The 13,945-nt window shown below is 53.3% G+C and overlaps 1 protein-coding gene across 3 annotated transcripts; it reads right to left on the minus strand.

The window, feature by feature from the left end:
* Nucleotides 1–96: 96 nt before the first annotated feature.
* EIF5A (eukaryotic translation initiation factor 5A) lies at nucleotides 97–12,840 on the minus strand. 3 transcript variants are annotated; one of them, XM_041000729.1, is made up of 6 exons: nucleotides 12,712–12,840; nucleotides 2,270–2,455; nucleotides 1,253–1,357; nucleotides 981–1,112; nucleotides 817–889; nucleotides 97–715 (listed from the first exon to the last, which is right to left on the minus strand). In XM_041000729.1, the coding sequence occupies exons 1-5, from the start codon at nucleotides 12,760–12,762 to the stop codon at nucleotides 827–829; spliced, it is 537 nt and encodes a 178-aa protein (XP_040856663.1). In that variant the 5' UTR covers nucleotides 12,763–12,840; the 3' UTR covers nucleotides 97–715; nucleotides 817–826. The 3 variants fall into 3 exon arrangements, with proteins under 3 accessions (XP_040856663.1, XP_040856665.1, XP_040856666.1); XM_041000731.1 differs by lacking the exon at nucleotides 12,712–12,840 and adding an exon at nucleotides 4,143–4,298; XM_041000732.1 differs by lacking the exon at nucleotides 12,712–12,840 and adding an exon at nucleotides 3,775–3,860.
* Between the last annotated feature and the right edge of the window lie 1,105 nt (nucleotides 12,841–13,945).

The raw sequence follows: 13,945 nt of genomic DNA on the forward strand, positions 1-13,945 counted from the left end.
AATGAACCCAGTGGTAGAGTTCAGTTTATTTCTGCTGTCCTGTTCACCTTCCAGTCAGACAGCCATTCAAGTCAAGTAAGCAGCTGAGTTGGGTGCTTCATATTAAACTTGTAGTTTTATTCAGGTTTGATTTTTAACAAATGTGTCGGGGAAGAGCCCGCAGGGAAAGGGTGAAGCCCATTGGGGCAGGGCCTCCCAGATGCCCGACAAGGGGGCAGGTCCCCTCCCCTTCCTTCCCCCGTTTAAGGGACTTGGGGAGAGACCCAGGCAAGGGAGGGGACTGGCCCCCAGTCTGGTGGGGAAGTACTTGGGGTGGGGGCACTATGAGGAGCAGACCAGACTAGGGCTGAGACGGGGAAGGGCACTGGGACCATTTGCCAGAATCCACAGCTTTCCGATTCCAGATTGAATTAAAAAAAAAAAAAAAAACTAAACCACGAGCAGCACCCACCTCCTCTCCCCCACCAGGGCTGTAGTGTGAGGGGAGAGGAGGCAGGTAGCTTCACCAAGGCCACTGCTCACTAGCTCTTGGCCAAGGGAGCTAGGTGAAGGGCAGGGGCTCCCCGACAGATTGAAGGGGTGGGGGAAACCAAAATAAAACATCAAATAAATTGTGTAGGAGTCCAGCCAAGGACCAGGCCAGAGTGGGGCCAGGCTGGGGAAGGGGCCTCTGCAGGCTGAGGATCACATCGCTGCTGCCACCGCTGCCACCACCCTGAGGAGAGAGAACTGTGTGAGAGGGGAGACCCTCACCAGGGGAGAAGGGTGAAAAGCAATCCCCCCGCAAGTCAGCAACCCCGAGGCCCACTTGCTCACCTGGGGCCAGTTATTTTGCCATGGCCTTGATTGCTACAGCTGCCTCCTCCGTCATGGCCGACAGCACTGTGATCTGGGGGGACAGAGGCTGGTCAGAAGTCTGTGCTCACGAAAGCTGCCCAAGCAGCGTGCGGGGCATACATGGCACAGCAAGGGCACCATACCAGGATCTCTTCTCCACAGTCGTACTTCTGCTCAATCTCCTTCCCAAGGTCTCCCTCGGGCAGACGGAGGTCCTCTCGCACCTCCCCGCTGTCCTGGAGCAGCGATAGGTACCCGTCCTGGATGCCAATCAGCTGAGGGCAGATAGGCAAAGAAGGTAGGTGGAAATTACTGGGTCTGACAGACCCACTGACCACCCAGCGCCTCCCCTACCCACTCAGTCTGCATCTCACCCCCTAACCCTCCCCCTATCCCTGCCAGAGCACGTGCATACCTGGAAGTCATTCCTTTTGATGTTGGGCACATCCATGTTATGAGTTGACGGGCAGATATCTTCGTATTTCTTCCCAGTAAAGATGTCGATACCAACCAGGTGGACCTGTGTGTGCACATCATAGAGAAAAAGCTCAACTTGTCCCTAGCTTCTGAGAATGCATTGTCAGGGCAAAGGTTGGGGAGACGAGATTCAGCCCATCAACTCCGGAAACAGCCTAGACTCTAAAATCCACCTGAGACCCCTCCCAAAGTGGGGCACACACCCCATGGCTGATCAGAAGCCAGTCACCTGGGAGTTCTGAGTTACTAAAAAGCATGAAACAAGAGACTGAGAGTCTAAGGAAGTGCAAATAACCCAATTACAAGCCTGAAAAAGGAGCTTCTGAACCCCTACAAAAGGAGCTGGAAATGAAGAAAGTAAAACAAAAATAAACTGGAGGAGCACAGCAAACCACCTAGATATTAGGGGATAACCCAGGATCAAGGCACCAAGTCAAAAATAGAAAAATGGCACAAGTCAATAAGGACAAGGAAGTCCCCAAGGATGGAGCAGCTGAACTTACGAGAAGGGTCAGTCGGAGGGGGAAGCATTAGCAAGGGGACTTAGCACACAGCCAGGACCAGAGAAGCCAGAGTGGGTCAGGCCAGCAGAGTTCCGAAAGGGACAAAGACAGGACAGGGACCAGGCAGCAAAGCCCCTTCTCCTTGGAGGCACTGCCTTCTGCCCAAGGCTGGCCAGAAACAGGGCAAGTGGCGACAGCACCACCTACGAAAGCTCAGAAATGAGAAAGTAAAAGCAAGGAATATGGAAGGGGCTGCCAACACAGCATAAAGGAACACAAGAGACTGACAGGAGCTTAGGGATGCAAGCAATGAAGAGGTGGCCAACAGAGCGGCCAAGCACTGAACAAACAGGAAGAAGGTCGAGGGCAAGGACATACTGCGGGTGGCTGCCCAGAGCCCCCTGGCACAGGGAGAAGGGGTGGGAGGAAGGCAGAAGAGGCAAAATTCTAACCTTGGCATGGCCATGCTTGCCAGTCTTGGAAGTAGACATCTCGACGATCTTACATGGCCGGCCTTTGAGCACCACAAAACCATTCTTACGTAATGCTGAGCACTGCATCGGGAAGGTGGCGGAGGCCCCTGCATCTCCTGTCTCGAAGTCCAAATCATCTGCCATTTTAAGAGGCTTCGATTCCAACTAGAGCCAGGAAGAGAAGGGGTCGGTCAGTAAAGATGTGCTTACCACCACTCTGGACACTTTGCTACGTTCCTCTCCAATGCTTTCACGACCTACCTAAATAAAACCAAACTTCTTGTGCTAACTGCCAGCGGGTGTGCCCACAAGAGGGAATAGTGACCCGTCCCTGCAGAGAAGAGCTGAAGTAGCGGTAGGACAAAGCAAGACTCCTGGCGGCCAGGACACCCCATCAACAGGAAGGGCCACTTCCTGGGCCCCGGAGGCCTCAGGTGTCACTTGCTGCTGGAACCGACCAGCCCTCCCTCCCACCCGCGGCCAAGGCTATAATTAGGTGAGCAGCCAGGAGCCGGCTGAGGGCGGGGCTAACGGGGGGCGGAGACCCAAGGCCGAGGCCCCACCCGGCTCTGTTGCACCCCCACCCCAGTCCCTACACGCGCAGGAAGCCACAGGCCTCTGGGGGGGATTCCCGTCTCCGCGTGCACTTGCAGATGCCGTCAGCGGGGAGAGAGTAAAGTTGTCCCCTGCCCCACACTCGGATCTCCCCAAAGGGGAACCTGGAGCCCTCCCATTTCTCCCAGGATGCCTCGGCCCGTCGGCTTTTCAGGCCAGGCCAGTGCCGTCAGTACGAACTTGGGGGAGTGGGGGTGGTGAGAGGCAATAAAATGAAAGTAAAAAAGCGGAGAGTAGTGAGGAGCGGAGATCACACTCGACCGGGCCACTTAAGGGGGCTGAAACCCAGGATCTCCCACGCCAGAGCCAGCGGGGACCACGGCCACAAGGTGAAGGCGCACACGCCGGCGGGGAGCACCCCGGCCCGGGCCGTGCAGGCACCAGCGGCACAGGCCGGCCCGAGCTGGGATCCCGTCCAACTGCCCTCGCCCTGCCCCGTTCCTCCGGCCTCCCAGCTCCGCAGAGCGCCGCTTACAACTGGCCGGCCGCCTAGCTGCCCGGGAGGGCTGGAGCAGGAGGCTCACGGGGCTGCGGGCCGCTAACATATGCCCGCAGTGCGCCCGCAGCGCCGGCCGCGGCCCGGGCTCCGCCAGCTCCTCGGACTCCAGGCCGACTCCCTCCCCACCATGTGGCCGCCCGGGGCTTCCGGTGGCCGGGACCTGGGGGGAGGGGGTCCCCGCGCTGCCATGAGGCCCCGGCCCACGTTGGACCACGCGGCCCCCGACCCCGAGGGCAGCCTGCCGAGGGGGCACTTCCGGCGCCGCGGCCGCCCCTGCTCAAAGGCTGCGCCGGCCGGAGCCACGCCGCTCCCCTCCCCCCGCGGCCGCCGGGCCCTCCGCACGCCCGCACCGGATAGCCCCCTCCCCCACCTCACGTGGCCGCGCGGCGCCCGGTCCTCAACGGCCCAGGTCCGCCCGTCGCGGCGGGCCGATCCGGCTGGACCCCCGGCCCTTGCCCCGGCGCGGCCGCCTGGCGGCCTCTCCCGCGTGGCGGCCGCGCGGCTCGCCGTCCCCCGCCCTGCGTCGCTCCAACGTCACCGGGCCGGCCCCAACCGTCACCCTGCGCGCCAACCGGGGCGCGTGCCCGCGCCTCCCCGCACCTCGCGCCGTTCCCCGGCGGAACCCGGGCGGCGGAGCGCCGCTCCCGCGGCCCCCTCCCCGACCCCCGCGCGGTTCCATCATCGCTCCTCCCGAGCGCCGCCCAGGGTTCCGCGCAGGCGCGCCCTGCCCGCCCTCACCTCGCGCGAACGCACTGACTCGACCCGGTCCGCCCGCCGCGAGCCCAACCGCTGCCTCCGAGCCCGCTGCTGCCGCCGCCGCCTCTACCGCCGCCGCCGCTGCTGCACACGGGTCTTAGTACGCAGGCGCCGACTCCCCACTGACCAACCAAGCAGCCCTGTGACAGCCGCGCAAGCGTGCTATCTAGCTCCTCCGCCCTCCACCCCCGCACTGCGCAAGCGCACAGACCTTCTCCGATCTCCACCCTCTCTCCCACCTACCCATCCCGTGACGCGCAGACGTGACCCCGCCCCTCGCAAGGCCTGGGCTCTTCCTACCGGTCGGAAACGCGCAGGCGCACCGGTATTTCATGCTCTCCCTTCTCCTCTTCCCTCCCCTTGACAAGCCACTCTCCCCCTACCGGACAGCCCCTGCGCCTGCGCAGAACGGCGCTCTGCGCTCCACACCCTCCGAAGGAAACGCCTCGGTCTTAGGACGCATGCGTCCTGCGACTCCTAGACGCCCCTTCCACCTCAGACGTCGCCTGGACGCCTGGCGTTGAAAAGACCACGCCACCACCGCGCCGCGGGGCTGGCGAGGGCGCATGCGTCCTCGGGAACGCCCCACCGCGGCTTTCACTGGACTGGAGGACTCCCACGTTTCTGAAAACTGGCCCTGTGGGGTGGGCCCCTTGTCTAGAAATGCCTCCCCGCAGCTGCAGGCATGCGCGGGAGGTCCCTATCGGCTGGGCTCTCCCGCCTCGGCGGCCCTTCCCGCAGCTCCAGCCTCTGCCCTGCCATAGAGTTGGCGCACGCGGAGACAGAGCGGCCTTGCGCCGGCCACCATCTTGTACAAGTGCCGGGCCGCAGTGATCTCCGTGGCCACCTTAGGGGCCGCTCTGTACTTGAATCCCGACTGAAAAAGACGTCCAATGCTGTATTTTCCGCCACTGAGCACTGCAGTTGCCTAAAACACTGTTGACAAGCTCCTTGGGAAACTGTTGTCTCTACAATCTTTTGTAGCCACTGCTTCTGAAACTTTGTTGTCTTGTCCCTCCGGTTCCTAAAATTTCAGTACCACTTCACAACCACGTTGTTTACTTCGGCTAAATGAGGCAGATAAAATCACTGTTTAGAACCCCAAACCGTGGGTCTAGTTCTTGTGTATCTTTTGAAAAGTTGCTTCACTTGCTTTGCCTTAATTTCATTCCCATAGTTCTTTCCAGGACCAAGAAAGAATCCTGACACAACTGTAAAAAAATGCTCATGTCACTACTTGGTGTAGTGTATTATGCTGTCACCTCCTGTTCCTCCCGTTCCATTTTCTGAGCCTCTTCTCCTTTCCTTTGTTGTCAACAACAACAAAACTTCACATCCAGCTCCCTGCTTGTGGCCTGGGAAAGCAGCAGCCAAAACCTTGGGACCCTGCACCTGTGTGGGAGACCTGGAGGAAGTTCCTGGCACCTGGCTTCAGATTGATGCAGCACCGGCCGTGGCAGCCACTTGGGGAGTGAATTAGTGGATGGAAGATTTCCTCTCAATCTCTCCTGCTCTCTGTATATCTGACTTTGCAATAAAAATAAATCTTTAAAAAAAAAAAAGATATTTCCATTCTGTCTTTGAAATATAAATAAGTTTTTATAAAAGGAATTTCTTAAAATGACATGATGGTTGCCCAACACTTTAGACATTATACTTTGTGGAATTGTAAACTTTAAGTCACTATGCTGTGTACATTCTATTCATGTTTCGTTTCATCATTTTTGTCTGAAAGTACACATCATGCCTGAAGAGCCTGAAGAGGCCCTGACCACATGTACCGACTGAGCCAGGGCTGAAGCAGCAGCTCTATGACAGCAAAGCAAGGTTGAGAGGCCACACTGGCCAGAGCTTCGCTCCTGCCTGCAAGTGCAGATCATACTGGTGGAAGACCAGGGGGCAAAACATCACCTAGTACCAGAGTGATGAGATGGGCAACATACAGCGAGTGTCTCTCTTTTTCTAGGCTTACCTATTTCTTACTTGAAAGAGAGACCTATCCTCCATCTACTGGTTTGCTCCGCAAATGACCACAATGGCCAGAGCTGAGTCAGTCCAAAGTTGGGATCCAGGATCCTCTTCTGGGTCTCCCACATGGGCACAGAAGCGCGAGTCCTTGGGTCATCCTAGAAATGCTTCCTTGCAAGATCATCCTCCGCTGACGTCCTGGGTCATTAGCAGAGAATTGGATAGGAAGTGGAACAGCAGGGATTTGAACAGATCCTCATAACAAGATGCCAATACCACAGCACAGGTTTAGCTTGCTATGCTACTGCGCAGGCCTCAGGAAGCATCTGCCTGGCATTGCATATACTAGGTCCCAATACTTGAGAAAGGTCTCAACTGTAAACCCCAATTTGTGTTTTTCCAGCTCAACTTAGATCTCTGGAGAAGCTTGACTTTTTTTTTTCTTTCCATTTGTGTTTTTGTCATTAGAGTTGAAAGGCAGAGAGACTTCCCATCTGCTGGTTCATTGCCCAAATGCCCACAACAGCCAGGGTTGGGCCAAGCGGGAGCCAAGAGCCTGGAACCCACTTTGGATCTCCCCCATGGGTGGCATGGACCCAAATGCTTGGAGCGCTCATTCCTGCCTCCCAGGTACCCATTAACAGGAAGCTAGGACTGGAAGCAGAGCTGTGATGCAATCCAGCTGATATGGAGTGCTGCCAATATGGGGTCTTGTTTTTGAAAAAGCAGATTAACAGAGAGGAGAGAGAGAACGATCTTCTATCTGCTACTTTACCCTCCACAAGCAGCTGCAATGGCCAGAACTGAGCCAATCTGAACACAGGAGCCAGGAGCGTCCAGGTCTCCCACACGGGTGCAGGGTCCCAAGGCTTTGGGCAGTCCTCTACTGCCTTCTTAGGCCACAAGCAGGGAGCTGGATAGGAAGTGGAGCAGCTGTGATACAAGCTGGCCCCCATATGGGATCCTAGTGCTGCTAAGGCGAGGATTAGAAATCTGAGCCATCATGTTGGGCCCACAGGAGTTTTTTAATTGCAGCACCATATGCACATTCCAGGGAGGCCTTTGTTGACCTGGCAGATTAAGTCAGTTTCTCAGTTATTTGTTCTCATACCAAACACTGTACTATTTTTCCCAACTGTTGATATTAATTTCTTAGAACAACTATTTTATTAATGTCTGGTCTTCACCATTAGAATGAATCCATCTGTTTTGCTCACTGTCATGTCCCTACCTCCTAGAACCATGCCTAGGAAATACATGGTACACTATGAATATCAATTTAGGATTGAATGCATATGCAACTGCTCTAGATTAACCAGACTCACAAAAGACAAAAGATATGACAAACAGCTGGTAATGTCAAATCATTTATAAGTGGATGGAAACCACTAAGGGCAATGGTTGACTGGCCTATTTTCCCTTCTTTCTGTCAGATAATATAAGGAGAAAGAGGAGTTCACAGCTCCAGCATCCCGTATGGTGCCAGTATGTTTTTTGGCAGCTCCACTTCCCATCCAGCTCCCTGCTTGTGGCCTGGGAAAGCAGTAGAGGAGGGGCCAAATCCTTGGGACCCTGCAGCCACGTGAGAGACCTGGAAGAAGCTTCTGGCTCCTAGCTGTAGATCAGCTCAGCTCTGTCCAATGTCACTACCTGGAGAATGAACCAGAGATAGAAGATCTTTCTCTCTGCATCTACTTTTCTGTAAGTCTGACTTTCTATGGTGCAATAGCCTACTAGCTAAAGTCCTCACGTTGCACATGCCAGGATCCCATATGGGCATCAGTTCTAAACTGCACCCACGTGGAAGACCCAGAAGCTCCTGGCTTTGGATCAGCTCAGCTCTGGCCATTGCAGCCGCTCGGGGAGTGAATCATCCGATGGAAGTTCTTCCTCTCTGTCTCTCCTCCTCTCTGTATATCTGACTTTGCAATAAAAATAAACAAATTTAGGCCTGGCGACGTGGCCTAGTGGCTAAAGTCCTCGCCTTGAAGTGCCGGGATCCCATATGGGCACCAGTTCTAATCCCAGCAGCTCCACTTCCCATCCAGTTCCCTGCTTGTGGCCTGGGAAAGCAATTGAAGACAGCCCAAAGCTTTGGGACCCTGCACCCGTGTGGGAGACCCAGAAGTTGTTCCTGGCTCCTGGCTTTAGATTAGCATAGCATCGGCCGTTGTGCTCACTTAGGGAGTGAATCATTGGACGGAAGATCTTCCCCTCTGTCTCTCCTCCTCTCTGTATATCTGGCTTTCCAATGAATAAATAAATCTTTAAAAAAAAAAATCTTGGGGTTTTCCTTTCTTCCTCTTGCCACTATGGGTCTTTTCACTGTTGAAACTCTCTCCTATCACTAGGACAGGAGCTACTTTCCTCTTTTCTTCAAATAAATCTTGCTTTGGAAAAGAAAATCTTAAAAAAATAAAAATTTTGGAAAGGTGCATTAACAGAGAAAAGGGGAGACAGAGAGAAAGACATCTTTCATCTGCTGATTCATTCCCCAAATGGCCACAACAGCTAAAACTGAGCCAGGAGCCAGGAGCCTGCATTCAGGGACCCAGACACTTGAGCCATCCTCTACTGCTTTCCCAGGCCATTTGCAGAGAGTTGGATGGAAAATGGAGTAGTCAGGACATGAACTGGTGCCCATGTGGGATGCTAGCCTTGAAGGTGGAGGATTAGCCTGTCAAGTCACAAAGTTGGGCCCTTGTCCTACTTTTCCAACAGGTATTTTAAGCATTCTTCTTGTTCAGGTGGAAGTTTCTCACTCAGGAACGGATTCACACACAACTTAACTTGATCCTCACTTGTCCTATTGATGTTCACGGTCCATCTGCCTTCCTGTGGTGACTTGCACTTGTTGAGTGTAGAATTCAGACACTCTTGAACTCAGTCCAGCAACCCTTCAGGAGCTTCTCACCAGCTTTCCAGGAGGTGCATGTGTGGGCAAGTTTAATGGATTTCACTCACAACTTCCTCATGTCTCCTGCAGGGCACCGTTCACAGGACAGCCAGATTCACCGGAGAAAGCATTTTCCTGGTTCAGTTTACTTTTACTTTGGTGGCCTTTTTTTTTGTTTAAGATTTGCTTTTTAACAAAAGATTTATTTATTAAAGATTGAATTATTTTATTACAAAGTCAAGATATAGAAAGAGGAGGAGAGACAGAAAGGAAGATCTTCCGTCCAATAAGTCACTCCTCAAGTGACTGCAACAGCCGGTGCTGTGCTGATCTGAAGCCAGGAGCCAGGAGCTTCTTCTGGGTCTCCCACACGGGTGCAGGGTCCCAAGACTTTGGGCTGTCCTCGACTGCTTTCCCAGGCCACAAGCAGGGAGCTGGATGGGAAGCAGGGCTGCCGGGATTAGAACTGGTGCCCATATGGGATCCCGGCACATTCAAGGCGAGCACTTTAGCCACTAGGCCACCACCCCGGGACCCAAGAATTATTTTATTTATTTATTTTTTTAAAGATTTATTTATTTCCATTACAAAGTCAGATATACAGTACAAAGTCAGGTATACAGAGAGGAGACAGAGAGGAGAGACAGAGAGAAAGATCTTCTGTCCAATGATTCACTCCCCAAGTGAGCACAATGGCCGGTGCTGTGCCGATCTAGAGCCAGGAACCAGGAACCTCTTCCAGGTCTCCCACAGGGTGCAGGATTCCATCCTTATCTGCTTTCCCAGGCCACAAGCAGGGAGCTGCATGGGAAGTGGAGCTGCCGGGACTAGAACTGGTGCCCACATAGGATCCTGGCACGTTCAAGGCTAGGACTTTAGCCACTAGGCTATGCCGCCAGGTCCAAGATTTATTTATTTTTATTGCCACACCAGATATACAGAGAGGAAGAGTGACAGAGAGGAAGATCTTTCATCTGTTGATTCACACCCCAAGTGACCACAACGGTCTGTGCTGCATCAATCTGGAGCCAGAAATTTCTTCCGGGTCTCGCACGTGGGTGCAGGGTCCCAAGGACTTAGGCCAACCTCTACTGTTTTCCCAGTATATAAGCAGGGAGCTGAATAAAAGCAGAGCAGCCAGGACACGAACTATTACGCAGAGGGATGCTTGCTTGGAGGTAGAGGATTAACCACTTGCGCCGTCGCACCGGGCCCCCAAATCATCATTTTAAAGAGTATTATTAGACTATTAAGAGTATCCTGTCCAAAATTCTTATGTTATAAAAATTTCCAGGTCTCCCACATGGGTGCAGGGTTTAGGCCGTCCTCCACTGCTTTCTCAGGCCACAAGCAGGGAGCTGGATAGGAAGCGGGGCTGCCAGGATTAGAACCAGTGCTCATAAGGGATCCCAGCACATGCAAGGTGAGGACTTTAGCTGCTAGGCTACTGCACCAGGACCCTGGTTTCAGTTTAGCATAGCTCTGGCTATTGCAGGCATTTGAGGAAGTGAACCACAAAATGGAAGATATCTCCTTTCTCTGTCTCTCCCTCTCTGACTTTCAAATAAAAATGAATACATACAAATTAAAAATACATGTGAAACTAGAGTGAATGTATATTCTGTGCTGCATAGAAAGGTTACATAAGGAGCTGGTGCCACAACATAGCAGGCTAAACATTCACCAGAGGCTCTGGCATCCTTATGGATGCTTGTTCGAGTCCCAGCTGCTCCACTTCTGACCCATTTCCCTGTTAATGTGCCTGGGAAAGCATCAGAGGATGGCCCAAGTGCTTGGACCCCTGCAGCCACGTTGGCGACCCAGAAGAAGCTCCTGGCTCCTGGCTTCAGATTGCTCTGGCTCTGGCCAAGGCAGCCATTTGGGGAGTGAACCAGTAGACCTCTGTCCCTGTTTCCTTCTCTCTGTAGCCATGTCTTTCAAATAAAAATCTGAAAAGAAGAAAGAAAGAAGAGAGAAGGAGGTTCATTAACTTAGCTGCTGAATCTGTCAGCTTGCGTAAGAGATGAGGCTCGGGATAAAACTGACCAGACAACTGCAACCACCAGTTGGTGTGTAATCTGATGTGGGTGAGAGACTGAACTAGACCCCGCACTGGCTGGCACACTCAGCAGTCAGCTCTGGGGTCACTTCTGGTGAGGTTTCTTTAGGAACTCCCTAAACTGGACTACTGGACATAAAAACTCGAACCATAGGGGGAAAGTCACAGGATCTGTGGTCTGTATGGAGTGCATTTGTCACAACTGGGCCTCCTCAGTTGCTGAAACCTGTGCAGTGGACAGCATGCCCAGGTGCACAAGGGGGACATGACAGATCATTGAGGCCTGAGGAAGACATAGAATACCTTGGGTGGCAGAACAAGGACAGCTCTGCTGGTCAAGCTTTCACAGTGAGTGTCTGGGCAAGTGGATATTCAGGTGGACTGTGTCAGCCAATGGACCGCGGAAGGATTTCCTCAACCTTGGAGAAGCAAGCAACAGCATCCCAGCACCATCAAAAACACTTTGGCAGTACCTTCAGAACATGTTCCGCATTGGGGACCCTCAGATGACACTAAGTGGCTGTTCCACATCCTCAGGTACTGATGTGGTTAGGTTGAGGGACTGGCCATCTCCCCCTCTTTCTTCAGTACCCCCAGTACAGGAAGAAAAAAATCGGAAGCAATTTCCTCACTCACTTTCCCCATGCCTCAGCAGCCCCCCCAAGCAGTGATTCACATGGGAGTACATCCTTCTCAACTATGTAAACCTCATAAAAAATAAAATACATTTACAACTTGTGAAAAGGCTAGTTGATAAAAGAATCTTCCAAATACTGTCTTCCAAATACCTCTTCTACAGAGGAGGGTAGGCTCCTCTGTGCTACCAGTATTCCAGTTGGACTTTATTCTTATGGCGCCGGTTCATGTCCTGGCTGCTCCACTTCCCATCAACTCCCTGCTTATGGCCTAGGAATGCAATGGCGGATAACCCAAGTCCTTGGTACGCGGTGCCTGCATGGGAGACCTGGAGGAAGCTTCTGGTTCCTGGCTTTTGGCTTTGGATTGGCTCAGCTCCAGCCATGTGGTCATCTGGGGAGTGAATCGGCAGATGGAACATCTTTCTCTGGAAATCTGCCTTTCCTGCTTTTCACAGGCTACAAGCAGGGAGCTAGATGGGAAGTAGAACAGCCAGGACACAAACCGGCACCCATATGGGATCCTTGTACATTCAGGGCAAGTATTTAGCCACTGAGCTATCGTACCAGGCCCATAGCAGACATCTTGGTTGAATTTTCTCACTTGCTCATTCATTCAAGGGCTACTGAATGAGTCTATTAAGCTTCAGCTGTGTAACATCAATGTGGGGAGTTTAGCAAGTTTCATATCTGCCCTACAGGGAAGAAAGGAGAATAGTCAAACATGAAACAAATATGTAATTTTGTTGTTTGTGTTCAGCCTGGTACCAGGAGCCCATTGCTAGGGAGCGACAGGCTCCAGCAGGGTGGCTGCTAGGAGAAGAGGAGGGGCACCCTGAGGCAACGCCTGGGGAGTCTTTTGTGATTTTGACCTTGTGTGGAGGTGGTGAAACAATGAGTTCAGCTGAGAAAACCTTTCCAGAAAGTTCCTCCCGCACTCCCAGAGGCCATGTTGAACCTGGAAAGGCTGACAAAAGCTCCTTAGATACTCACCCAGGTAGGTAGGCCCAGGGTCGGGAACAGGCGAGAGCAAGCTGGTCTCATGAGAAGCAGGCTCTGTGCTCCAATTGTCACAGGCCTGCGGTGGGCTCAAGCCATTACTCATTGGCTCATTCATTCAAGTTCAGGTCTTAACTGGGGTTTGCACCCTGCCAAACCCTGCAGCCCCGCAGGGAAGATTAAGAGGCAACTAGGCAACTATAGAGGAGTGGCTGTTAGTACCCAGGGCACCACACCCAGCCCAGAAAGCCTGGCAGATCTCCCAGCAGGGAGACTCAGAATTGAAAGGACCAGCCCCCCACAGGGCAAGGGAGGGCCTGGGGATGATATAGGAACAGGAATAAAGAAGCATGAGCTGAGAGTATCAACCACTATTGGCTGGTCCAGAACCACAGAAAGAGAGGAAGCTTTAATAGAGGTGAGGACCGGCATTGTGACCTAGCAGGTAAAGCCACTGCCTGCAGCACTGACAAGCCAAATGGGTGTAGGTTTGAGTCCCTGCTGTTGCACTTCCAATCCAGCTCCCAGATAAAGACCCTGGGGAAGCAACGGAGAATAGCCTAGAAGCTTGGGCCCCTGAACCTGTGCGGAAGACCCAGAAGAAGCTGCAGGCCGGTCTAGCTCAGCCTCAGTTGTTGTGCCCATTGGGGAAGGGAACCAATCCATGGAAGATGATGTCTCTCCCCTTCTTGCTGTAACTCTGCCTTTCAAATAAATGAACCTTTAAAAAAAAATTACGAGACATGACATTTGCATTGTGTAAAGAAGCAAAAGGCAGGCCAGGCCTTAGATGGATGGCCAAACCAGGATTTGACCCCACTCGACCTCAAACCCAGGGGAGCCCCGGGGGTCACACATTGGGCCCTTCACGTACTTGCTCACTCACAGTCCCATTCTTGCTATACCTTCTGTCTGGCTCACTTTTAAGAATGGGGGTCCTTGGGCCCGGCGCGGTGGCGCAAGTGGTTAAGTCCTCGCCTTGCACGCCCGGGATCCCATATGGGCGCCGGTTCTAATCCCGGCAGCCCCGCTTCCCTTCCAGCTCCCTGCTTGTGGCCTGGGAAAGCAGTCGAGGACGGCCCAAAGCTTTGGGAACCTGCACCCGCGTGGGAGACCCAGAAGAGGCTCCTGGCTTCGGATCGGCATAGTATCGGCCCGTTGCGCTCACTTGGGGAGTGAATCATCGGATGGAAGATCTTCCTCTCTGTCTCTCCTCTCTGTATATCCG

Source organism: Ochotona curzoniae, unplaced genomic scaffold (assembly GCF_017591425.1).
Source record: "Ochotona curzoniae isolate NIBS_2020 unplaced genomic scaffold, NIBS_Ocur_1.0 scaffold_2453, whole genome shotgun sequence".
Taxonomy (NCBI): domain Eukaryota; kingdom Metazoa; phylum Chordata; class Mammalia; order Lagomorpha; family Ochotonidae; genus Ochotona; species Ochotona curzoniae.